General features: G+C 41.5%; 1 protein-coding gene across 2 annotated transcripts in view; it reads right to left on the bottom strand.

Annotated features, from left to right (window-relative positions):
* SLC25A13 (solute carrier family 25 member 13) overlaps positions 1-26,851 on the bottom strand; it is a 200,640-nt gene extending 173,789 nt beyond the window's left edge. For both annotated transcript variants that reach the window (XM_024767160.1, XM_024767161.1), the window contains exon 1: positions 26,711-26,851. In XM_024767160.1, coding sequence (XP_024622928.1) covers positions 26,711-26,725 — 15 coding nt within the window. In that variant the 5' untranslated portion in view covers positions 26,726-26,851. The remainder of the gene's footprint in view (positions 1-26,710) is intronic.
* Between the last annotated feature and the right edge of the window lie 431 nt (positions 26,852-27,282).

The raw sequence follows: 27,282 nt of genomic DNA, 5'->3' as shown, positions 1-27,282 counted from the left end.
AGCAGATGAAGGAGCAAGGTAAAAACCCACCAGACCAAACAAATGAAGAGGAAACAGGCAGTCTACCTGAAAAAGAATTCAGAATAATGATAGTAAAGATGATCCAAAAATCTTGGAAATAGAATGGAAAAAATACAAGAAATGTTTAACAAGGAACCAGAAGAACTAAAGAACAAACAAAAAAATGATGAGCAACACAATAAATGAAATTAAAAATTCTCTAGAAGGAATCAATAGCAGAATAACTGAGGCAGAAGAACGGATAAGTGACCTGGAAGATAAAATAGTGGAAATAACTACTGCAGAGCAGAATAAAGAAAAAAGAATGAAAAGAATTGAGGACAGTCTCAGAGACCTCTGGGACAACATTAAATGTACCAACATTCGAATTATAGGGGTCCCAGAAGAAGAAGAGAGAAAGAGAGGGACTGAGAAAATATTTGAAGAGATTATAGCTGAAAACTTCCCTAATATGGGAAAAGAAATAGTTAATCAAGTCCAGGAAGTGCAGAGTCCCATACAGGATAAATCCAAGGAGAAACACGCCAGGACACATATTAATCAAACTATCCAAAATTAAATAGAAAGAAAAAATATTAAAAGCAGTAAGGGAAAAACAAATAACATACAAGGAAACCCCCATAAGGTTAACAGCTGATCTTTCAGCAGAAACTCTGCAAGCCACAAAGGAGTGGCAGGACACATTTAAAGTGATGAAAGGGAAAAACCTACAACCAAGATTACTCTACCCAGCAAGGATCTCATTCAGATTCGATGGTGAAATTAAAACCTTTACAGACAAGCAAAAGCTAAGAGAACACAGCACCACCAAACCAGCTTTACAACAAATGCTAAAGGAACTTCTCTAGGCAGGAAACACAAGAGAAGGAAAAGACCTACAAAATAAAACCCCAAACAATTAAGAAAATGGTAATAGGAACGTACATATAGAAAATTACCTTAAATGTAAGTGGATTAAATGCTCCAACCAAAAGACATAGACTGGCTGAATGGTTACAAAAACAAGACCCATCTATATGCTGTCTACAAGAGACCCACTTCAGACCTAGGGACACATACAGACTGAAAGTGAGGGGATGGAAAAAGATATTCCATGCAAATGGAAATCAAAAGAAAGCTGGAGTAGCAATTCTTATATCAGACAAAATAGACTTTAAAATAAAGATGATTACAAGAGACAAAGAGGGACACTACATAATGATCAAGGGATCAATCCAAGAAGAAGATATAACAATTGTAAATATTTATGCACCCAACATACAAGCACCTCAAAACATATGGCAAATGCTAACAGCCATAAAAGGGGAAATCGACAGTAACACAATCGTAGTAGGGGATTTTTTTTAAATGAATTATTTATTTATTTTTGGCTGTGTTGGGTCTTCGTTTCTGTGCGAGGGATTTCTCTAGTTGCAGCGAGCGGGGGCCACTCTTCATCGTGGTGCGTGGGGCTCTCACTGTCGCGGCATCTCTTGTTGCGGAGCACAGGCTCCAGATGCGCAGGCTCATTAGTTGTGGTTCACGGGCCTAGTTGCTCTGTTGCATGTGGGATCTTCCCAGACCGGGGCTCAAACCCATGTATCCTGCATTGGCAGGCAGATTCTCAACCCACAGTAGGGGATTTTAACCCCCCACTTTTACCAATGGACAGATCATCCAAAATGAAAATAAATAAGGAAACACAAGCTCTAAATGATACATTAAACAAGATGGACTTAATTGATATTTATAGGACATTCCATCCAAAACAACAGAATACAATTTCTTCTCAAGTGCTCATGGAACATTCTCCAGGATAGATCATATCTTGGGTCACAAATCAAGCCTTGGTAAATTTAAGAAAATTGAAATCGTATCAAGTATCTTTTGTGACCACAACGCTAGGAGACTAAATATCAATTACAGGAAAAAAATCTGTAAAAAATACAAACACATGGAGGCTAAACAATACACTACTTAATAACCAAGAGATCACTGAATAAATCAAAGAGGAAATCAAAAAATACCTAGAAACAAATGACAATGAAAACATGACGACCCAAAACCTATGGGATGCGGCAAAAGCAGTTCTAAGAGGGAAGTTTATAGCAATATAATCCTACCTCAAGAAACAAGAAACATCTCAACTAAGAAACCTAACCTTACACCTAAAGCAATTAGAGAAAGAAGAACAAAAGAACCCCAAAGTTAGCAGAAGGAAAGAAATCATAAAGATCAGATCAGAAATAAATGAAAAAAGAAATGAAGGAAACAATAGCAAAGATCAATAAAACTAAAAGCTGGTTCTTTGAGGAGATGACCAAAATTGATAAACCATTAGGCAGGCTCATTATGAAAAAAAGGGAGAAGACTCAAATCAATAGAATTAGAAATGAAAAAGAACAACTGGCACTGCAGAAATACGAAGGATCATGAGAGATTACTACAAGCAACTATGTGCCAATAAAATGGACAACCTGGAAGAAATGGACAAATTCTTAGAAAAGCACAACCTTCCAAGACTGAACCAGGAAGAAATAGAAAATATAAACAGACCAATCACAAGCACTGAAATTGAAACTGTGATTAAAAATCTTCCAACAAACAAAAGCCCAGGACCAGAAGGCTTCACAGGTGAATTCTAGCAAACATTTAGAGAAGAGCTAACACTATCCTTCTCAAACTCTTCCAAAATATAGCAGAGGGAGGAACACTCCCAAACTCATTCTATGAGGCCACCATCACCCTGATATCATAACCAGACAAAGATGTCACACAGAAAGAAAACTACAGGCCAATGTCACTGATGAACATAGATGCAAAAATCCTCAACAGAATACTAGCAAACAGAATCCAACAGCACATTAAAAGGATCATACACCATGATCAAATGGGGTTTATCCCAGGAATGCAAGGATTCTTCAATATACGCAAATCAATCAATGTGATACACCATATTAACAAATTGAAGAATAAAAACAATATGATCATCTCAATAGATGCAGAAAAAGCTTTCAACAAAATTCAAAACCCATTTATGATAAAAATCCTCCAGAAAGTAGGCATAGAGAGAACTTACCTCAACATAATAAAGGCCATATATGACAAACCCACAGCCAACATAGTCCTCAGTGGTGAAAAACTGAAACCATTTCCACTAAGATCAGGAGCAAGACAAGGTTGCCCACTCTCACCACTATTATTCAACATTGTTTTGGAAGTTTTAGCCTCAGCAATCAGAGAAGAAAAAGAAATAAAAGGAATCCAAATCAGAAAAGAAGAAGTAAAGCTGTCACTGTTTGCAGATGACATGATACTATACATAGAGAATCCTAAAGATGCTACCAGAAAACTACTAGAGCTAATCAATGAATTTGGTAAAGTAGCAGTATACAAAATTAATTCACAGAAATCTCTTGCATTCCTATACACTAATGGTGATAAATCTAAAAGTGAAATTAAGGAAATACTCCCATTTACCACTGCAACGAAAAGAATAAAATACCTTGGAATAAATAAGACACTGATGAAAGAAATGAAAGATGATACAAACAGATGGAGAGATAGACCATGTTCTTGGATGGGAAGAATCAACATTGTGAAAATGACTATACTACCCAAAGTAATATACAGATTCAATGCAATCACTATCAAACTACCAATGGCATTTTTCACAGAACTAGAACAAAAAATTTCACAATTTGTATGGAAACACAAAAGACCCCGAATACCCAAAGCAATCTTGAGAAAGAAAAATGGAGCTGGATGAGTCAGGCTCGCTGACTTCAGATTATACTACAAAGCTACAATAATCAAGACAGTATGGTACTGGCATAAAAACAGAAATATAGATCAACGGAACAGGATAGAAAGCCCAGAGATAAACCCACGCACCTTATCTTTGATAAAGGAAACAAGAATATACAGTGGAGAAAATACAGCCTCTTCAATCAGTGGTGCTGGGAAAACTGGACAGCTACATGTAAAAGAATGAAATTAGAACACTTCCTAACAGCATACACAAAAATAAACTCAAAATGGATTAAAGACCTAAATGAAAGGCCAGACACTATAAAACTCTTAGAGGAAAACATAGGCAGAACACTCTGTGACCTAAATCACAGCAAGATCCTTTTTGACCCACCTCCTAGAGAAATACAAATAAAAACAAAGTAAACAAATGGGACCTAATGAAACTCAAAAGCTTTTGCACAGCAAAGGAAACCATAAACAAGACCAAAAGACAACCCTCAGAATGGTAGAAAATATTTGCAAACGAAGCAACTGACAAAGGATTAATCTCCAAAATGTAAAAGCAGCTCATGCAGCTCAATATCAAAAAACAAACAACCTAATCCAAAAATGGGCCAAAGACCTAAACAGACATCTCTCCAAAGAAGACACACAGATTGCCAATAAACACATGAAAGAATGCTCAGCATCATTAATCATTAGAGAAATGCAAATCAAAACTACAATGAGATATCACCTCACACGCGTCAGAATGGCCATCATCAAAAAATCTACAAACAATAAATGCTGGAGAGGGTGTAGAGAAAAGGGAACCCTCTTGCACTGTTGGTGGGAATGTAAATTGATACAGCCACTGTGGAGAACAGTATGGAGGATCCTTGAAAACCTAAAAATAGAACTACCATACGACCCAGCAATCCCACTACTGGGCATATACCCTGAGTAAACCATAATTCAAAAAGAGTCATGCACCACAATGTTCATTGCAACTATATTTACCATAGCCAAGATGTGGAAGCAACCTAAGTGTCCATCAACAGAACAATGGATAAAGAAGATGTGGCACACATATACAATGGAATATTACTCAGCCATAAAAAGAAACAAAATTGACTTATTTGTAGTCAGATGGATGGACCTAGAGTCTGTCGTACAGAGTGAAGTAAGTCAGAAAGAGAAAAACAAATACAGTATGCTAACACACATATATTGAATCTAAAAAAAAAAAAATGGTCATGAAGAACCTAAGGGCAGGATGGGAATAAAGATGCAGACATAGTAGAGAATGGACTTGAGGACCCGGGGAGGGGGAAGGGTAAGCTGGGACAAAGTGAGAGAGTGGCATGTACATATATACACTACCTAATGTAAAACCGATAGCTAGTGGGAAGCAGCCACATAGCACAGGGAGATCGGCTCGGTGCTTTGTGACCACCTAGAGGGGTGGGACAGGAAGGGTGGGAGGGAAGGAGAGGCAAGAGGGAAGAGATATGGGGATATATGTATAGCTGATTCACTTTGTTATAAAGCAGAAAGTAACACACCATTGTAAAGCAATTATACTCCAATAAAGATGTTAAAAAATAAATAAATAAATGAAGAGCAGTCGTTATAAAAAAGTTACTGAAATATAAATTAATATACAAACAAAATGCCATGTTAATCATTCTTCAAAGCACAACCTTACTGTGTAATCAACTCTCAAATGTTCATATCACTCAACAGTTTACGTATAAAGCACCAGACACCACAAATGTTAACCTGCTGAGTAATTATTCAAGTGGGTAATTTCAGGGATGCTGGAGATATTTATCAGGACGATTCAGTAGCTTGTAAAATGTTGTAGACAAACATTAAACCGTAATAAAGCCATCACCATTAAAATTCTGTATGAAGAAGAGTACAGCAGTTAAGAAATGAATGGTAGTATTTTAGCTGTGGGTTCTGTTAGGTCAAAATAACTTTAAATGCTCTAATTTTAGATTTTATTATTATTGTTATTAAGCTAAAGCTAACATTCCAGTAAATGTTCCCAAGACTAAAAATTTGACAAGAGGCAGTATAAGTCTTTTCTGAAATAGACATTTGTCTGTTTATATTTTCAACTCCTTACGGTGAAAAAGATGCTTGCTCACCCTGTCATAAGCAAACATCACCACGTTTAGAGTAAAGATTTGGGTTCCAATGTATTGCTAACTTGGTGATCTTGGACAAGTCAGTTAACATCTCCAAGTTTTAGTTTCCTCATCTATAAAAAGGGCAAAATGACAAAATCTACGTATCTGTTTCATAAAGTTATCTTAAGGATTCATTAGAATGAAGAAAAAGTGCTCTGTGAATCCTAAAATGATACATAAGGTTGGTAGTGATTAGTAGCTACTCTTAAAAAATGTAAGCTGTAAACACAGTTATATGATACTTCTAATCCCCAATACGAAAGGAAGATGAGGAGGTAGGTCCAACATGTATCCAACTTAGAAATAAGCAATAAAAGGTAACAGGCTAAGGAGAAAAACAGTATATTAAAATTCTATTGGATGATGACAGTCGTGTTGGTAAGCCTGGAGAATCAGCCTAAGGCTAAGGCACCACCAGTGATGCCCAAAACTATCCTAGAATCACCTGGTGAGAAATGTACCTCCAATCCCACAACAAAAGCAGGTTGCCCAGGCTGCCTGTCATGTCAGCCGAAATGGAAACTTCACACACAAGCTGCTTCCTTGTGTTGCCGTCTTCCAAATCAAAGTCACACATGAGCATCCAACTGGCAAAGCTAGATCACATGCTTGTGCCCTGTCTGCAGGGAAAGATGGGAACTGAGTTTTGACTCATATGTTCTAGCAGGCAGGCCTTGTAATGTGGGGATTTTCTCCATTATAGGAAAGGTAGTCAAAAGATGATGGGGAGACTTCTGGTTTCCAGTCCAGCATGTAAGGGGCTTAGAAGTTGCCAGTCTGTCCTAAAAATAAGTAAAAAGCTTAAAAATTGAAAAATCAACTACTCTCCCCAGATCCATCAGAGGAGTGATGTCAACAAGCAAACTACTGCCCCCCAGCATGGAGAAACAGAAAGGGAGAACCAGAGGATCACAATGACCAATCGCTAGAGGCTCAGTGTGGACAAGAAAAGACTTAAAAAACTCTAGGTGGACCTAGACATAGTGGATTCCCCACACTTTTGTGAATGTTACCTCCTGGAACTCAACCTGGTTCTCAGTGAATGTCAGAGAAAAATCACCTGGCATTTCCAGTAGGAGGAAAGGAAAAGGAACCAAGCTGAAATGCATCAGAGCATTCTGTTCTTTATAAGGAGGTCTGCCTCAGAAGAAGTTATTTCAGAGGAGTCTAACCCACTGGAGTAATACCAGAGCCAGCTGACCACAGGGAAGGCAAATACCCAACTCCAGCCACCTCCAGCCATCCTCTCCCACCTGAGGGGAAGAAAAAATTGAGAAACACTTGTGAAGTACACTGTCCAGGGGCACAGGCTCTCTAATGGACTGAGACCTAGTCATAGGACTAGGAACACTTCCTTTCCCTCTACACCCTATGCCCACATTACCAAAGGACTAGTTATAGCACTTTCTTTTATCCAGTACATCATGTCTGGCTATCAAGAAAAAATTACAAAGCATACCAAAAGGCAAAAATACACAATTTGAAAAGACAGAGCAAGCATCATAACCAGACTCAAATATGTCTGGAATATTGAGATTATCAGACTAGGAATTTAAAACAACTATGATTAATATGCTAAGGGCTCTGATGGATAAGGTAGACAACACGCAAGAAGAGATCAGCAATGTAAGCAGAAAAATGGAAATTCTAAGGAAGAACTAAAAAAGAATGCTAGAGATCAAAAATACGGTAACAGTGATGAAGAATGCCTTTGCTGGGCTTATTAGTAGACTGGATACAACTGAGGAGAAAATCTCTGAGTCTGATGATATTTCAATAGAAATCTCCAAAACTGAAAAGAAAAGAGAAAAAAAACTGAAAGCAAACAAATAAACAAAAACAAACAAAAAAACAGAACAATATCTAAGACCGTGGGACAGCTACAAAAAGTGTAGCTTTTGTACATGTAATGGGAATACCAGAAGGAGAAGAAAGGACCAGAAGGAATATCTGAAATAATAATGATTCAGAATTTCCACCCAATCAATGTCAGATACCAAACCACAGACACACAAAGATCAGATACACCAATGAAGATAATCAAAATCACTTTAAACATCAACGTCCCAATTAATTAAAAGACAGATTGTATTCTAGAATGCATCAAAAACATAACACCCAACTATATGCCATCTACAAAAAAAAGCCATTTTAAATATAAAGACACATAGAGATCAAAATAAATGAACAGAGAAAGAAAACACCATGCACATACTAACTAAAAGAGAGCAGAGCAGTTATATTACTTTCAGACAGAGCCCATTTTAAAGCAAGGAAAGTTAACAGGGATAAACAGGGGCATTATATAATGATAAAGGGGTCAATTCTCCAAAAAGACATAATAATCCTCAACCTAACAGAATAGAAAGCCTAGAAATAGACCTTCATAAATACAGTCAACTGATCTTTGACAAAGGATCAAAGATAGTCTCTTCAACAAATGGTATTGTACACTGATATGCAAAAAATGATTCTAGACACAGACCTTACACCGTTAACAAAAATTAACTCAAAATGGATCACAGACCTAAATGTAAAACTCTTAGAAGACAACAAAGGAGAAAACTTAGATGGCCTTGGGGCTTGATGATGATTTTTTGGATATAACACCAAAGGCATGATCCATGATAGGCTGGACTTCAATATAATGGACATTTCCACTCTGTGAAAAACACTGTCAAGAGAATGTAAAGATAAGCCAACACTTGGATAAAGTATTTGCACAAGAATAGCCAATAAATGGGGCATCCCTGGTGGTTCAGTGGTTGAGAGTCTGTCTGCCGATGCAGGGAACACGGGTTCGTGCCCCGGTCCGGGAAGATCCCACATGCCGCGGAGCGGCTGGGCCGGTGAGCCATGGCCGCTGAGCCTGAGCGTCCGGAGCCTGTGCTCCGCAATGGGAGAGGCCACAACAGTGAGAGGCCCGCGTACCGCAAAAACAAAAACAAAGAAAGAATAGCCAATAAATGACTGTTACCCAAGATATACAAAGAACTGTTAAAACTCAACAATAAGAAAACAAACAACTCAATTAAGATTAAAATATGGGCCAAAGACCTTAACAGACACCTCACCAAAGAAGTTATACAGATACCAAATAAGCATATGAAAAGGTGCTCCACATCTTCAGTCATCAGGAAAATACAAATTAAAACAACATTCCCACTAGAATGGCCAAAATCCAGAACACTGACAATATCAAATGCTGGTGAAGATGTGCAGCAAAAGGAACTTGCATTGTTTGCTGATGAGAATGCAAAATGGCACAGCCACTCTGGAAGACAAATTGGAGGTTTCTTACAAAACATACTCTTACCATACGATCCAGCATTCATGCTGCTAAGTATTCACCCAAAGGTGTCGAAAACTACATCCACACAAAAACCTGGATGGATGGATGTTTACAGCAGCTCTATTCCTAACTGTCAAAGGCTGGAAGCAACCAAGATGTCTTTCAGTCAGTGAACAGATGTACTGTGGTTTACCCAGACAATGGAATATCATTAAGCACTAAAGAATGAGCTATCAACCCATGACAAGACATGAAGGAAACTTCAATGCATATTACTAAGTGAAAGAAGCCAATCGGAAAAGCCTACATACTGTATGATTCCAACTATATGACATTCTGGAACAGGAAAAACGATGGAGACAGTAAAAAGATCAGTAGTTGCCAGGGTTTGGCAAATAGGGAAGGAAAACAGGCAGCGCACAGACTTTTGGAGCAGTGAAAAGACTCTGTATGAAACTATAATGATGGACACATATCATTATAAAATGTGTTCACAGACTGTTCAACATCAAGAGTCAACTTTAATGTAAACCACAGACTTTGAGTGATAATGATATGTCACTGTAGGTTCATCAATTGTAACAAATGTACCATTCTGATGGGGGGATGATGATAATGCGGGAGAGGTTATGCATGTGCGGGGAGCAGCCAGGAGGAGTACAGGAAATCTCTGAACCTCTCTTTATATTTTGCTATGAACCTAAAACCACTCCAAAACAATAATAATAATAATAAAGTCTATTTTTAAAAAAAGATCATGGGTAGCCAGGACCATCAAGATGAAACTAAGCAGGCAGAGTCACTAGGCACACATCTGTATAATCTCCCTTTCTTTGAATCCTTGAAGTAGGTTGGATCCCCTAATACAGTCAAGTTGCCTTAGACCAGGGCTTCTCAACCTTGGCCGTACTGTTTTGGGTCAGATCATTCTTTTTTATAGAGGGCTGTCGGGCACATCGTAGGATGTTTAGCAACATCCCTGGTCTGTAATCACTAGATGCCAGTAGCAACCCCTTCTCCCAAATGTGACAACCAACAGTGTCTCCAGACATTACCAAATCTCCCCTGGGGGCAAAACTACCCTGCCCCCAGGGGAGAACCACTGCCTGAGAGCGCGCCACTCCACTTGCTCGTTCATGCAACACGATCGCCTATGGGAAGCCTCCGATGTACCAGGCACTGAGGGGACAACGCCAAATAACCAGAGACCCTGCCCCCTGAGGGGGAACGGCAGACTTATCAACCAGTGGTTGGTACAAAGTGTGTGATGCTATATGCTATCACAAATCAGAGTGCTAACTCTGGTTAACTCCCGGAGTCAGGGGTGGCAGAGGTAAGGTCTTGGAGCCGGGTTATTTATTACTGATTACAGCAGTTCACACGGACCAGTTAACTTTTACTGGGCCCTTAACTCTACGCTAGGCATGTGCTAAAGGCTTTATGCCTGATCTCACTTAAACATCACTAAAACTATTCAAGGTGAAAAGTCATTAACATCCCAGTCTCCAGATGAGGAAAGTTGTGGCATGTAAGACACTTGCTCTTAAGTGAGTAGTAGTAAATCACGGAGCCAAAAATAACCCTAGAGCCCAGGTCATCTTCATACTAATTATACTACCTGGAGGATGTGCCAGGAATTTGGCAATCAAAGATGGGGACTTTAAGCTATCCTTATGAATGGTGCTACTGGACAACATTACAGGTGAAAGCCACTTAAAATAACGTTTTTCTGATTTGGTATTATCATACATAAATACCCGTGGTTCAGTGGAAGCCAGATTTACCTAATGGAGAATATTATTCTCAGTATTATATGCTGAACTCAGTCTCAGTTTTTTTAAAGCATCAAGGTTACAGTGTAATTAGCAACCAGCTGCAATTGTAATTACCACTCCCAATATAATTTGTTACATATTAGCAAGCGTCAAATTACTACTGCTCCTTAAATGAATAAAAACTGATTGTGCTGTTCTGAAGACTGGGGTGTATGTTCCTGATGGGGAACAAAGGAATATAAAAAGTATATGACATATTTATAAAGTGCTGAAAGGTTCTACTTAGGAGATCACAAGTTGCTGGAGCCCAGATAATAGCACAGAAAGGTAAAATGGCTGAGAGAATAGCTAACTTATTAGACGCAGAGAAGAGAGAGCAGCAAATCAAAGGACAACAGAAAGTTGCTTTCACTAAATAATACCTCACCTGTTCAAGATTCTGCTGTGCATCAACATCATATAATTGAAGAATAGTCAAGAACCCAGGAGGAAGTTAAACGAAAACGCACAGGGGCCCTCTGCACAGCCGCGATCCTCGTCCCAAAGACTCGGCACAATTTCACTGGAGCAACCCCTCCCCTTTCCTCTCCCACGATTTTCAACATGACTCTGAGCAAGTGCTCTGGTTCCAAACCCCTCTGGAAGCCCACGCTTCTGTAAAGCTTACTATGTCCAGGCCCAGCTCTGAGCTTTAGAAACATGAGCATATTGACCCTCCCAATAACCCAGGAAGTAAAAACAACCATATCCTGTTTACAGATGAGGAAACTGAGGTTGAGAGAGGTAGAGTAACTTGCCCAGAGCCATAATTTGAACAGAGTCCATGATTTTAATCATATGTGATAATGACTTTCAGAAGGAAAAAAGAAAGAACAGGAGATTAAGAAAGCAGAGAACCTAGAGATTAAAGAAAATTAGGTCATATCAACCAATTGCAATGCCTGGGCCTTATTTAGATGACAATTCAAAAAACAATTTTAAAAAATTATAAGACAATAGGGGAAATAAGTAAAAATGTGTAAACTAAAATTTTTTTAGATGTGACAATGATATTTTGGTTGTGCATTTTAAAAATCTTTTTTAGAGATACACAGTGATATTTACAGATATGATGTTGGGGATCTGCTTTGAAAAACTCAGAGGGATGAGAGGACAAGAGAGGGTGTAGTATAAATTAAACAACATCTGCCATAAACTGATAATTACTGAAACTGGTTAGAAAGGGACATGGGAGTTGGTTACACTGTTCTAATTTTTTACGGAAAATTTCCATAATGAGAAGTTTAAAAAATGCTACTATTTTTTTAAGGCTCAAGTCAAATGCCAATTCCTCCTGGAAGATTTTCCAGATTCTCTAACCAGATTTCCCTCATAGAATGCTATTTACACCTACTTTTATGGACTTTGCAAATGGACGTCTGAATTCTGACTCTACTGCTAACCAGCAATATGACTTCCTATTTTCTCACCTGTTACAGAGAGAGAGTGAGTGAGAATCAGGATTGAATGAAAGTAGCATACTCTGGGACAGAATCTAGCAGTGCCTTGCTTGCCAGTTTGTTGTATCCTTTCCATATTCATAGCGGCCCAGCTGACTGAGTCATCAGTGGACAGCTGAGCCCTAAGGGAAGGCTCTCTTGGCTTTCTGAACTAATCAGAGCTCCTCTTAAGAATCTGAGCCAGCAGAGGGTCTGGGCTGAGCTGGCAGTAGGTCATGCTGGCTGATGAAGTGGCACTAGTGAAGGTTCATGACCTCCTGGGACTGAACAACAACGACAAAAATTAAACTGGTTTCCTACCTTTCATCTGACATCAAACATGAGTGGTTTCTTATGTAATACTAAGAGGGAAAGCTGTGTTTAAACATGATAGACAAACCAGAATGCAGAAACCATACAGGAAAAGATTAATAAATGTGTAACATAAAAAGTTCTAGAAATCAAAAGTGTGTATGAACCCATTAAACATCAAACAACTGCAAAAAATAAACATATAAATAATGTGTAACAGGACAAAAGGCCAAGGTTCTTAATTTAAAAGCGCTCTTAGAACAAGTCAATATGAGAAGGCAAATAACCCAGTGGAAAGCTGGGCCAAGGTCAAGACCAGGCTCTTCTTAAACTGCTGGGGGACACCAAAATGGGCTAACAAAAACCTCCAAGGAGCACCATAAGGAAACCAGGAGCTGAGCTTTTACTCTGGAAGTGAGATGCCCGTCTCAGTTCACAATGGAAAGAAAGTGGAATCTTGAAACGCAGGGTCAACATCAACCTGCAATAAAATAAGTTCATGAAGACTCACAAGGAATGAAAGTCCCTGCCAGTGGGCCTGGCAGAGTCAGATAAGAGACCGGATACATCACCAGCCTTTCCTGTCAAGCCACCTGGAGGGTGCAGTATGCTACTGGGACCAGCTGGTCTGAATCAGCAGACATACTGTTTGGACCTGCTGGGAACGTCTCGCTATAATGCAGCTGGACCTTCTTAGTCAAAAGGAAGCACATTTCTCCAGGAGCGTCCTTCTGAAGCAGCTTCTCTGTAGTCATGGAGATTCATCTACCTTGAACAGCCCAATCCCTGCTGAGGTTTACTCCGCAGCTGTGATGCTCCACCATGCGCTCTCCTGGGGGCCACCCACGCACAACTCCTCAAGTATTCCAAATTATTAGTTTTTTTAGTTTAGTGAGGGATGGAGGGGCTTGAGAAAATGATTATTAGAAAAAGAGAAGTTTCCAACAAACCACACGCATGCAGCAGAAATCTGCTCCCTTTCACTTTGCCATGGGTGGCACCCCCAAGTAAACGAACAATTCAACAAAAGGTGTCTGAATGTTATGTAACAGGTACTTTGAGGTCCCTGTCATCAGTTTAAAATCTAGTGGAAAACATAATATAAGAAACAGCAAGGACCATTTTCCTTCAGAACATCAATATCACTATCTCACCCAAGACAATTAAAAAATGATTTAATATCTGTTATGGGCTGAACTGTGTCCCCACAAAATTCATATGTTGAAGCCCTAAACCCCCAGGACCTCAGAATCAATCTGTATTTGGAGATAGGATATTGAAAGTAGTAATTAAGGTAAATGGAGGTCATTAAGGTGGGCCTTAATCCCTTAAGACTGGTGTCCTTATAAGAGGAGGAAATTAGGACACAGACACAGAGGGAAGACCATGTAAAGACACACAGAGACAAAGGCCATCTATGAGCCGAAGAGAGAAGCCTCAGAAGAAACCAACCTTCTCAACACCTTGATCTTGGACTTTTAGCCTCTAGATTTGTGTGAAAATAAATTTCTGTTGTTTAGGCCACTCATTCTGTGGTACTTTGTTATGGCAGCCCTAGCCAACTATTACAGTATAATTTAATATAAACTCCTTATTCAGGTTGCTCCAACAGGGCCATTGTTTTATTTATTTTGGATCCACGTTCAAGCACTGCATTTGGTTGTCATGTCTCTTCGGGAGCCTCCTTTAATCTAGCCTTTTCATTCATAACATCGGCATTTTTAAAGCCAGAGGTCTTACAGAACGTCCTGTTTTCTGGATTTGTCTAATTGTTTCCTCATGATTAGATTCAGATTCAACATTTTTGGCAAGAAATCTCTAAAGGTCACGTTGTATACTTCTCATGGCATCACACCTGTGGGTGTGCCATGCTAGCTTTTCCCTCCTTCTGATGATGTTAAATTGGATCACAGATTGAGGCCGAGCCCTCCCTTGTAACGGTACTTTTTCCCCTTTGTAGTTAGTAATTTATAGGGAGATACTTTGAGACAGGGAGAATTCCAACAATCTTTTACTTAAGGTTTTAGCATCCACTGAGGACACGTGCCTGAATCAATTACCTGCAGGTTGCCAAATAATTTGTCTTCTTTTTCTAATTCTATCATACCTTCTACTTGATTAGTTGATTCTTCAGTAAGTAAGAATTTTACTTCCCCACCTCCATCTCACTTTGACTCTTTTTGGGAAAGAATAATAGTCATGGAATGATTAATTTTTTAAAAAAATTCAGTATGTTACAATCCAGTTTCAATTGATTTGTTTTTATTGTGATAAAACACATAAAATTTAACATTTTAACCATTTTTAAGTGTACAATTCAACGGCACTGAGGACATTCACAATGTTGTACAACCATGAGAACTATCCATTTCATCATCCCAAACACAAACTGTGCCCACTAATTAATATCCAATTGATTTTAATAGCCACTATGTGTTGTAACTGTGATACACACTCATTGTAATATATATGTATATATACATACATACGTGTATACACACAGGCACACGTGTGTGTTTTTAAAGGATGAACATCACAATGCACCACAAAGAACAACTGTGAATATGAAAACTTAGCCAACTAAAATAAACCATTATGCAAAATGCTGGTGCAGCAGGAAGGCAACATCCAAACCCACTCACCAAACATAACAACGTAGGAAACAACCAGGAATTACGTGCCTCCTGATGGGCGTATCCAGTACCAAGGATCCAGTAACCTGAGAGAGGCAGCCAGCAACCACCTAGGAAGTATTGTAGCCAAAAACAAAAAATAAAAAAAAATAAAATCTTAAACTTGATCAAGCATCCAGACCTAACTATCAATTGTCAGGAAACACTAGGGACAGACGAACATCAAGGGGGTGCAATCAGCAAATTCCAAATTGTGGGAAACTACAGGAAAGATGACCCAATTCACTCATCAAATAAACTGCAAGGAAACACAAAAAAAGATGGGTAGTCAAACCTATAGATTAACAAGAGTTAAAAGACAATATCGACCAAATGCCATGTGCAGACTGTGTCTGAATCTTGATTAGAACAAACCAACTACAAAAACTAGGACATGGGATTTAACATCCTTACAGAGACTTCAAGGAATGAGGGAATAAAACTAAGACCGCTTTCCCTAAAACTGAAGGAAAGAACTAAAAAAACAAACAAAATCTGCCCACCAATATAGAGGAATGACAAGAAACATTCTTGTCTCTGACTGAGCTCTAAGTTAAACAAACAAACAGGCTCCCTTTTTTCCTGCTACACTGTTGCCATAGCTTTATGGCACAGAATCTGAACAGGGGTTGGACATGCCACATTTACAAACCGCTGTGAAGGATATGAGAAGGGAAAGGGCATGAGGTAATACTGGAAAAGTTAGACAACAGTCAAGACCAAGGAGGCATAAACTGACTAATGAGGTTAAATATTATTCTTTAGGCATAATGAAGCCACACTGTGCGGCAAGGTAGGTTAAAGAGGGCAACGTAGTACAGTGGTTATGTTCACGGACTCTGCAGCCGGGCTGCGTGTGTTCCAGTCATCGCTCTGCCACTTGAAAGGTGTGTGACCTTGGGCAAGTCACGCAATCTCTCTGTGCCTCAAGAGACTTAACCACTCTGTACAGATGAGTTTCCCCATCTGTATAATGGAGACAGTAATAGCACTTACATGCCATGGGATTGTTGTGAAGATTAAATTACTTCACATACAGAGTGCCTAGAACAGTATCTGGCTTGTGTCAGCTGCTGTTGTCACTGTTATTTGCGTAACCTTTCTGAACCTTAAGTTTCTCTGTCAAATGAGGTTATGACACCTTCCCTGCTGTCTTGTAGATGATTATAAAGATCAGATAATGAAGCTTGCGTCTTCACATTATCTGGTCATTTTAATCTCTGTAGGCTGTGAGTTCCTGAAAACAAATCCAATAGCTTACTCGTTTGAGGAAGCCCAGCACTCACTCAGTATAGGAGCTGGCATGCAGTTGGAATCAATAACACACTTGAATGCACTTTTTAAAAACTGTTAAGTGCTGTGCTCATGAACAAAGGACTGCTCTTAACAGGGACACAAGGGCCAATCTTACAGGCTTCCTTTGACAGTTCCGGGCAGAATGGAGAGGAAAGTGCAGAGAAGAGACCAAAGGCAAAACCAGCTTGGAGCTATGGCAATGCTGGACCTAAAAAGGAATGAGGACCTGAACTTAAATGGAGGAGATGGGACACACCTGCCCCAGGGAATGAGAAGGGTTTGACTGACCCATCTCTTTGCCCATATCCAAGTTCCTGCCAATGGTGTCTCTCCTGGTTGCCCACCCAAGTACTTAGCGAACTAACCAGAAACTTTAACTGGTAGGAAAGTTAAACTGCAGCTAAAAGTAAGGAATGACCAAGAAGATGAATTCAATTCTAGTAAACAGAGTTTGGAATATCTTTGAGACAAGCCAGTTGAGATTTCCAACAAAAAGTCCAAAACGCAAGGCCAGTGCTTGAGAGAGCTGCCCCACGGGGAGTACCATGAAGTATCACCTGTCAGAAGGAAAAGGATCTGAGGCAGAGGCCTGGGGAACACCAACATTTCGGGGGAGAGCAGAAGGACAAAAAGAAGCCGGCCAAGGAGAATAAGTATGAGTTAAGGGACCAAGCAGGAGAGGGCACATCATGAAAGCTGACAGAAGGTGCTCCAGGAAGGAAGGAGTGGGACACGGGGTCCTGTGAGGCCAGAGATAAGGAGGACAGGCCAACAGTTTTAGAACAGAGGTCACTGGTGACCCAAAGGAGAGAATGTCAAAAACTAGAATAGGCATAAGTTCATCTTCAGGAATTTTAAGTACAGGTGGGTAGTAAAGAAATGGAGACGAGTACAACCCTTAAATAATAATTCAGAGACGCCATCCAAAATAATACCCTGGCCCCAATGGAATCAAAATTAACCCGAAGAATCCTAAAATTTATACTGGGTTTTATCACTATGTATCTAATTCTGCAAAAAGTTGGACTGACTTACAACCAAATCAAAAAGTACTGCACCCTCAGTTTAGAAAGGCAGCTACACTTAATTACACAGTAATGAGAGTTCCAGACCAATACTCTTTAAACTTTAATGTGTGTACAATCCCCTGGGGATCTACTTAAAATGCAGATTCTGATGCAACAGAATATTTGGGATGAGTCCACAGATGCTGCAATTCTAACAAGCTCCCGAGTAAAACCAATGTTCCTGGTCCTTGGACCATAAGCTTCTAATAGCAAGGCTCCAGGAAGGGACCACACCACTCAGAGAATCTGATTACTGAAGCAGCCAGCCTGTCGAGCCATTATGGTGACTATTTAGTAGATCATGAGCTTAAGAAAAGCACCCCATCTTTTGTTCAGGTAGGTCAAATAATATCTATGTCCCTAGTTTTCAGTTAGGTAGAAACGTCCCACAGTCTCCAACAGACATCACTTGACAGTCCCTATAGCACTTCATAATCCCCAAAGTGCTTTCCCATGTTATACTTCATTTGCTCATCACAGATGTCACAGATAGGCCCTGTTTGCTTCTCGGGGATTCTGAGCGCCCAGAGAAGTCAGACTTGTCCACGTTCTCACCATCAGTGGAAGCACTGGACCTGTAATCCAGGTTCTTCTGCCTTCTAGTCCAGGGCTCTTTCACTAAACCAGAGCTACTAAATTAAAAAAAAAAAAAAAGTTCTTGAAGCGTTTTCCCACATGAGAAAGGGGTGCTGACTGAGCAGTTGGGTGTCCTCTACATCTCAGACTACAACTGTGGCTGGGATCAGACAGATACAAATCATGTCTAACTCAGAAAAACCAGTAAATATGAGCCCAGGTCTAAAAACCTGTTCAAATCAGGCTTCTGACGAGGTTCAGGACATGCTACCCCAAAATGCGGCACCTTGGCGTATTCAGTATCTTAAGCTGAAGGACTTTAAGAAAACAGCAGAAACAGGAAGGTCACTCTGACCATCCCCACACACAACCCCAACCTTCTTTCCTGAAACAGGTCATAGACTCCCCTACAAAAAGTACCGTCCCTGTTCCAGGAGGAGAGGAGACAATCATCACCAAAGATGGGGAAGTTGGGGCCAAAAAACCCGCACACACAAACCTTGTTAAACCCACCTTATCTTCCTAGTTACTTCTTCACCATTTACTTCCCTTTTGTCTTGTCAATTCTTTACAAATTTATTTTTCATTGTCCAAAAGGTTTTAAAGCTTTCTGCTCTGGTCACTTTCATTCTCTTGTGAAGGTTCTCATGTACACATAAAAATTCAGCAAAATTTGTATACTTTTCTTTTGTTAATCTGCCTTTGTCATTTTAATTTTCAGACCCAGCCAGGGACCCTAAGAGAGTTGAGGGAAACTTTTTCCTCCCCTACACTTACTTAGACAATTTTCTTACGAATTTTACTGTCTTATGCAAAAGACATTTTACCATAAAGCAGTAATTGTATATTGAAATATCTGACTTTCATATCAAGTCAACAGTTTTCATGGAAAACATGTGGAAACTGTGACTACATGTGGAAATCAAGACAAAGCTACCAGCCTAATAACAGCCATTAAATAGAGTGGTTTATTTACATTGAATTGCTAAGAATTTCAACACTGCCAATTTTGCTATGCTGTCAGCACCTAAAGTCAAAAGAAATCACCAGGCCTATATTCACTCATGCAACTACAAAGCAAATTTCCAAAGGAAATGGTGAGTTCGAGTACACTATCTTTTAAACGTTTCCAACCAACAAACCAGACCACCACTCTACAAATCAGCCACTGGGAATAATTCTGAGCTAAGAGACCAGAGCCACCATTGATGGGGTTGACTTGACCTAACAAGAAGGTCTGGTTAAACAGGCCATGAAAAACAGGGTTTGCTCAGTTGCTATTAAGTACTTTGCCAAGGGAATTACATCACTGTGACAAGGGCACATCCCAAGCAGAAGCATCCACACCAGCAGATTCACACAAAGGGATCCAAGAAAACATGGTGGGAAGGATAAGTGCTATGAAGCAGCAAATGATGGGCAGGGTGAGTAGGAATGGACCATGCTCAGCAGAGCTAATCCTCACAGATAGTGGAGAACACAGGAAGGAATGCCTCCATCTAAGAACTCAACAAAAGCAAAGGCTGGGGCTTCCCTGGTGGCGCAGTGGTTAAGAATCCATCTGCCAATGCAGGAGACACGGGTTCGAGCCCTGGTCCGGGAAGATCTCACATGCTGCAGAGCAACTAAGCCCATGCACCACAACTACTGAGCCTGTGCTCTAGAGCCTGCAAGCCACAACTACTGAAGCCCACGTGCCTAAAGCCCATGCTCCGCAAAAAGAGAAGCCACTGCAGTGAGAAGCCCGCGCACTGCAATGAAGAATAGCCCCTGCTCGCCGCAACTAGAGAAAGCCTGCATGCAGCAACGAAGACCCAAACCCAGCCAAAAATAAATAAAAATTTTTAAAAATGTGTTTCCATTAAAAAGAAAAAAGCAGAGGCCAGTCGTAGGACAAAAGGTCAAAGAGGCCGAAGGAGTCAGAGCAACTCCAGCAATTACAGAAGAACTTGATATCCAGGAAGACCTGCTCCCTGATTTTCTTACCCTACAGGGTTTTCAACCCTTCCCATCCCTCTCCCCACCCCCAGTTCTCTATTTGCTAAACAACACTTGTAAAGCCCTGTGACCCAACTGGGGAACGTTGACAACACATGGGCACTCAACTAGCTTAGCCAGGGAAAAGGCTGCAAGACCAGGGTTACCTTGCCCTTTGCAACACTTCCCCCCTCAAGCACCTACACTGATACAGAAAACCACTGAGACTTACAGAAGACAAAAGGAGCTTTCAATCAATTTGGTGATAAAACCCATATTCTAGGATAACTACAAAACTATATAAACTTGATGCCTAAGCACGAAGGTGAAACGAGGCAGAAGGACTGAAAAGAAATCGTCAAGAAAGAAGACAACTTGTAGGGACCCCTATGTATCCTTCCTTTGAATTGACACACCAGAGACTTGCATTGATCTCACTGCATTCCTTCCTTATTCCAAGAAGGAACCATCAGAGGATCAGCTGAAGCAAAGAGCAGGAAAACCGCCGAGAGCAGTGGCTGGCAACCTCAGAAGCAGATCTGATTCACTTCGGGAGCTTTCAAAAACCTTGAGGCTCAGGCCACACCTAAGTCCAACTAAATCAGAACCTCTGGGTGAGACCCAGGCATCAGCACTTTTATACCAGTCCATAGGACTATAATGTGCTGAGAACCCCTGGACTACAATAGTGCAAAAAGCAAACGGGTTTCAAGGGAACCTGGACCAATTACAAACTATTCTAGGACTCCATTTCTTCACCTGGTAAAAGGGAACACGATTAACGAAGGGAGGAGTGAGGAACACTGTGTTATGTAAACCCCAAGGCCCGTCCAGCACCATCAATTTAAGAAACCCTAAATGCAAACATCACTGGAAGCACAGAAACTTACCAGCAACATGGCTGCATAAAAACAACTCAAACATTCTTTCCTTCCTGTCCAGTACAAAAAACTAATCTGTTTTAGTATACTATTATTATACCATCAAATACCTAGCCGTTTTTACCATATGGGAGAGAACACCTTCAACCTGAAGAATATCCTTAATAAACTCAATCACATTTTATCCTCAGTAACAAACCTCTGAAGAGGGTATTATTATTGATGAGAAGCATGAAAAACATGGAGGTTACATATATAGCCCAAGTCCTAATTAGTGAACACTGGGTTAAAATTTTTACAAAGGTAAATGACAGTGATGATAGTTGCACAACCCTGTGAATATACAGAAAACCACTGACGTGTACACTTTAAATGGGTGAGTTGTATGGCATATGACCTGTATCTCAATAAAGTTGTTTAAAAAAAAAGTATATGACAATTTCTGGCCTGTGCAATCTGGTTCAAAAACCACTTAACAACGAAGCATATACTGAGTGCCAAAGCATTCTACAGATACAAACTACTGGACTGGAATGATCAGGAAATACACATGCCCGTAACTGATAACATGTGAATTCTCACATGCACCTCTGCAAATGGAACTTCTTTTGAAGGCCTGAGCAGGTGAGGCAGAGACTCTGAGCACAGACTGGACGGGCTCAAATCCAAGCTGTATTGCTTATTCTCTGTATAACCGTGAGGAAATTACTTCACCTCTCCAGACCTCAGTTTTCTCACCTGTAAAATGAGGACAAAAAGAGACCACACCGGGGGCTTCCCTGGTGGCGCAGTGGTTGAGAGTCCGCCTGCCGATGCAGGGGACGCGGGTTCGTGCCCTGGGTCCGGGAGGATCCCGCGTGCCGCGGAGCGGCTGGGCCCGTGAGCCATGGGCGCTGGGCCTGCGCGTCCGGAGCCTGTGCTCCACGGCGGGAGAGGCCGCAACAGTGAGAGGCCCGTGTACAGTAGTTTTCTCACCTGTAAAATGAGGACAAAAAGAGACCACACCTACTTTGGGTATTATGAAAAATAAAGGAGTTATTATTTGTAAAGAACTTGGGAAAGTGCCTGGCACACAGTAAGCACTGTGTAAGTGGTTCTCAAAAATAAAAGTCTGGTTTACAGTTACAAGACCTAAATAAATGTCTTAAATAAGAGGCATCTAATTTCCCCTCCCAAGCCATCTCCCCCTTCTCCCATAAACTCTACTCTCCATTATGCTAAACTACCAGGCAGACAATATGGTGGACAGGGTAAGAGCACAGACCCTGGAGCCAGACTGGCTGATTTGAAACCCAGCTTCTTCACTTTTTAATTATCAGAACTTAGGCCACTTACGTCACCCCTTGGTGTCTGAGTCTTCATCTATAAACCAGAAATTATAGTATGTAACTCATAGGACTGTTAGGGGCATTAGGCGAGTTAATAATGAAAAGCATTTAGAACTGAATCTCACATCTAGTAAATAGTAAGTGTTAGCTACTCTCCAGTTGATTTTATTACCTGCTATCCCCTAAACGCAGCAGGTGCTCTCACCTCTCTTTCTTTCATTTGCTGTTTCCTGTCACTGGAATGGTCTTCCCTCTTCCTCTGACTATGCCTTTTGAAATACCACTACCTTTCAGACGCTCCCTCCCCTCCCCTGACAGAAACGGGCTCCTTCCCTGATGCTCCCGTAAGCCCTTGTTACGGCACTAACCCTACCTGGGGCACTTCCATGAGAGGATTTAGCCTGTGGTATGGTTGTGGTTTTCTTGAAGGTCCAAACGGAGTCCAGTTCATTTTCATATCCTTAGTTTATTCCCGTTTGCAACATTAGAAAGAACACAATACACACAATTCTAAACGATCACGGCAACAACTCAGTCAACAATGGAATAGCAATACTAAGTGTATTAGCACTACAGACCAAATTTTCATGATTATGAATGCTTTAGCTTGTCTCCAAATGTTCTTCTTTTAGTTCTAGGTTAATTTCACCCAAATTATTGGAGTCCAGTTTTATACCTGAACATCTCTCACACCTGAACTCCAGTGAGCAATCTCTTTTAACAGTTTCGCCTAGTTTAATTTCGTCATTCTTAATGGATAATAAACTCAACCTGTGACGAAAAGGGAACGTTGACTACAACTACAAGAAAAGGATAACCTCTCTAATACTACTTTTTAAAAATGAATTTTTTATGGAAATATATAAAATAGAATTTAAAAAACTCATTTTCATTTCAATACATGTAGGGCAGTGCTTGGAAGTTTTTTAAAGAAATACTCAAAATAACACTAGTAGTACAGGCAGACCACTTATCATCTACCATCTACCAAGGGAACCCATAAGGATTATTCCTACAAAAGGCGGCAGCAAGAGAATTGAAGTTTTCTGAGTTCATCTCAAAATACCAAGTTTCAGATCAATGTTACTTCATGAAAAAACAAATACCTTTTGCATTAAGTAGTAACCATCAAGCAGAAATCAAAATAAAAGCAGACCGAAGAACAGATTCTCAGCCTTCCTATTTATACTATTTAAAGGAAGAGGGACATGAAAAATTAGTTACGTTTGAATAAATAAAAGGGGATTCCCTGGAGGTCCAGTGGTTAGGACTCTGCGCTTTCACAGCCGAGGGCCTGGGTTCAATCCCTGATCAGGGAACTAAGACTTTGCAAGCCACACAGTGTGGCCAAAAAAAAAAAAGAATAAATAAAAGACCAGTTTCTGATTCTGGGCACTCCAGAATCTTAGACACTCCACTGAGATGGGATTCTCTTCTAGTCAGGTTCCTCAAGTTTTAAGAGGGGATGTCAATCCTACCCCCAGATTAAGTTTGCTAAACCTATGCCTCTGTGTTCAATATGGAATATCTGTGCTCCAGGAAAAAGCAAAGAGCATGGCCTTTAATTGGGGCTGCCCAGCACTGCCTAATAGAGGACAGAATCACCTCACCCTAATAAGAGTCCAAAGGCAACTAAATAAGTGGTATTCTTGGACTAAGGTGGACGAGCACAGCTCATTTGGGGACCTACATTTACCGCCCTTGAGCTAAAATGAGAAACACTATAAGAAATGGCCTTATGGAATCCACAAACATACATTTGTGGTCATGAGGTAGTTTTGAATGCAGTTTGCTCACTGCATATAAAAAGAGATGGGGGACTTCCCTGGTGGCACAGTGGTTGAAGAGTCCTCCTGCTGATGCAGGGGACACGGGTTCGTGCCCCGGTCTGGGAAGATCCCACATGCCGCAGAACGGCTGGGCCCGTGAGCCATGGCCGCTGAGCCTGCGCGTCCGGAGCCTATGCTCCGCAACGGGAGAGGCCACAACAGTGAGAGGCCCACGTACCGCAAAAAAAAAAAAAAAAAAAAGATGGGGAGAAACTGCCCTCGGATAGCAAAAAAAGGAGACCTCTCTCCCAAGTAACTGACCTCACTGATCACTTCCTCTTTGCTTTGGCTGCTAGAAAATTCAGTCACCTCTAGCAAGTACATACATCCTTATTTTCCACTAACCTTAGTCCTGGCTTCATCTTATTTTCCCTTTATCCTGTTTTTCTCATCTACTTTGACTTGATTTTGATATGTCTTGTTGGTTTATAAATATATGTATATATGACATGAGCCATCAGAAATCCTGAAAAGAGGCAAGTTTAAATGAATAAATAAACAAAAACACAAGTTCCCAAAGAGTAAAAATGAAATGTTTCATTTTCCCTGACTCTCACTACTTGGCTAAAATTCAACTGCACTTATTGATATGAAGTGACAGTTTAATAAAAATACAACCAAAAAGTTAAACCTCCTTCCATGTTATTTATTTTATTTCAAACTAGTTAATCAGTCTTATACTCCATTTACATGCATACTCCTCAATTTAAGTTCCTCACTTTACCTCCAAATTAAGTAAAATTATTTAACTCACCTACAGACATAAAAATGACAGCAAAGTATGGGTATCTACTCCCACCTACTCTCCTGGAAGAAGTCACCTTGAGGGAACATACTTCATGCCTTGTACTCACTGCATGCAAATTTAATGCAAAGAAAAGGTCAACGGCTATTGGGTTTGAAAGGGCTAATGTAGGTTCCAAAAATGAATCCCAGTGATCCTCAGAGAATCTAACTAGAACAGTTATATACATACCCATGTTATATACATACCCATGTTATATACATACCCATGTGTCTGCACATGCATACCCAGAGCACACTCCTTAGGATGGATCTCAGAGTCATTAAGGAAAAGAGAAAGGCCACTTAGGCCACATAATCTAGGAACACCGAAAAGCCTGCAGATTTCGGGACGCTTGGAGAAACTTAAGTCATAGAACAGCATTTAAATATATCTGTCTGCTTACAATTTCCATTGCAAATGTGATTAGTTTGCTCAAATAAATAGGAATATGATGTGTTGGCCATGTTTTCCTCTTGAGGGTTATCACAGAGTTTTGATTAAGGACAAATGTTTGAAATGTTGGGTATATTTAAGTTCACTGCACTTAAAATGAGCTAAGAAGTTGTATAGGCTTGATTAAAGGGCTGCCTTCATGAACTTAAAATTAAAAGCAATAAATTCCAATGATTCAAGTGATTGGGACTAAATATGGTATTCTGCCAGAAAAGTTGAAATGGAGTCCAAAGAAGCTGAAATGGTGTCCAGGTTTCAAGAAATGGTAAAAGAGGAAAGGTCAAGCTGTCGGAGCTGCCTTTCCTCTGGGTTAGTGAATGAGTCACCTTACGCAGAATTCCTTTTAAGTAGAACTTCACAGGAGTTACAGGCTTCCAAGAGAATCTGTTTTGTCATTTCTAAAAAGAAGCCTCTCAAACGCTTAGAGGCCGGTATGTAAGTGTTGTCAGATGCAGAGAGAAGGACGAGAAGCGGGGGGCCCGGGGGGATGCGGGTGCTTTGGAGTTTTTACGCACACACGCGCAGGCCAACTCTCTCAAGCGGTCTCCAAAACGGAAGTTAAGGTGACTTCCCCACCCGTGAGAGGGCGGAGCCTCTGAAACCGAATGGGATTAGGCTTCTGCGCGGGCTGTGACCCCCGGGAAGCAGCTCGGGTCAACAACTACCAGGGTCAGGAGCGCGAGTGCGCTGGGGTAGCAGTGCGGACCTGCAGACCCCGAGCACTCCCACGCCCCGGGACGCGCTCGTGTCCGCTCCTGCTCACCGGCTTTGGCTCGGCCCGCCGGGCGCAGGCCCGGCACTGACTCCCCGCCCGGGCCAAGTGGGAGGGTCCAGCCAGCAAAGTTCCTGCTGCAAGGTCGGGCCCCGGTCCCCGTTCTCCGCACCGGCCGTCTGTGCTGCCCGGGAGGGGCGGGCACCTCCCTCCTCCCTCTGCTGCAAGGTGGAACAGTTGCCCCGCGCCCCTTTCTTTCTGCTTTCCCGGTTGCACCAGCCCGGCACGTGAACGCCCGGGCCCCTCGCGCCCCCTGGGGCAACCGGTCAACGGGCCGACGCTTACCTTGGAGGCCGCCATGCTTTGCACCGGGTGCGGGAGGCTGCGGGAGGCTGCGGGACGCTCTCACTAGCTCGCTGGCGCTGCGGGCCCGGGCCGCTCACTTCCAGTCCCGACGGCGGCGGGAGCGGCGATACAGCCTGGCAGCGTGCGCGCCCGGCCTGCCTCCCCACGCCCTCCCGCCGGCGCGGGTCATGCGGGCGCCGCCAGCCCATTGGCTGGGCCCGGCCAGGGCCGCCGGGGCGCGCGTGATCCCGATGGCCTCTGCCCTTCTGCCGGGGCGGGCTCGGATCTGGGGGCGGTGGACTGGACCCGCGCACGTGACCCCGGCTCCGCTGTCCAGCAGCGGCGACTTCTGTGGTGGGGCCGAGGGCGGGTGGCGGGGTGCAAGCCTGTCTCTTGGGATCAGGTGGCCTCACGAGGGAAGCTGTTGGCTTCGGCTGCTTCTAGGGGCTGCTCCAGGGCCCTCGAGACCCACAGGCGGGGCACACAGCCTGGGGAAGTTGAGAACTACACTTGGTGCCGTGTGTAGCCAGGTGTTCCCTTTCAAAGGGGCTCCTCTCTGCTATAAGGAATCC

Source organism: Neophocaena asiaeorientalis, unplaced genomic scaffold (genome assembly GCF_003031525.2).
Source record: "Neophocaena asiaeorientalis asiaeorientalis breed wild unplaced genomic scaffold, Neophocaena_asiaeorientalis_V1.1 scaffold70, whole genome shotgun sequence".
Taxonomy (NCBI): Eukaryota; Metazoa; Chordata; class Mammalia; order Artiodactyla; family Phocoenidae; genus Neophocaena; species Neophocaena asiaeorientalis.
Note: the sequence above shows the minus strand (reverse complement) of the source record. Positions and strands in the feature narration are given on the sequence as shown.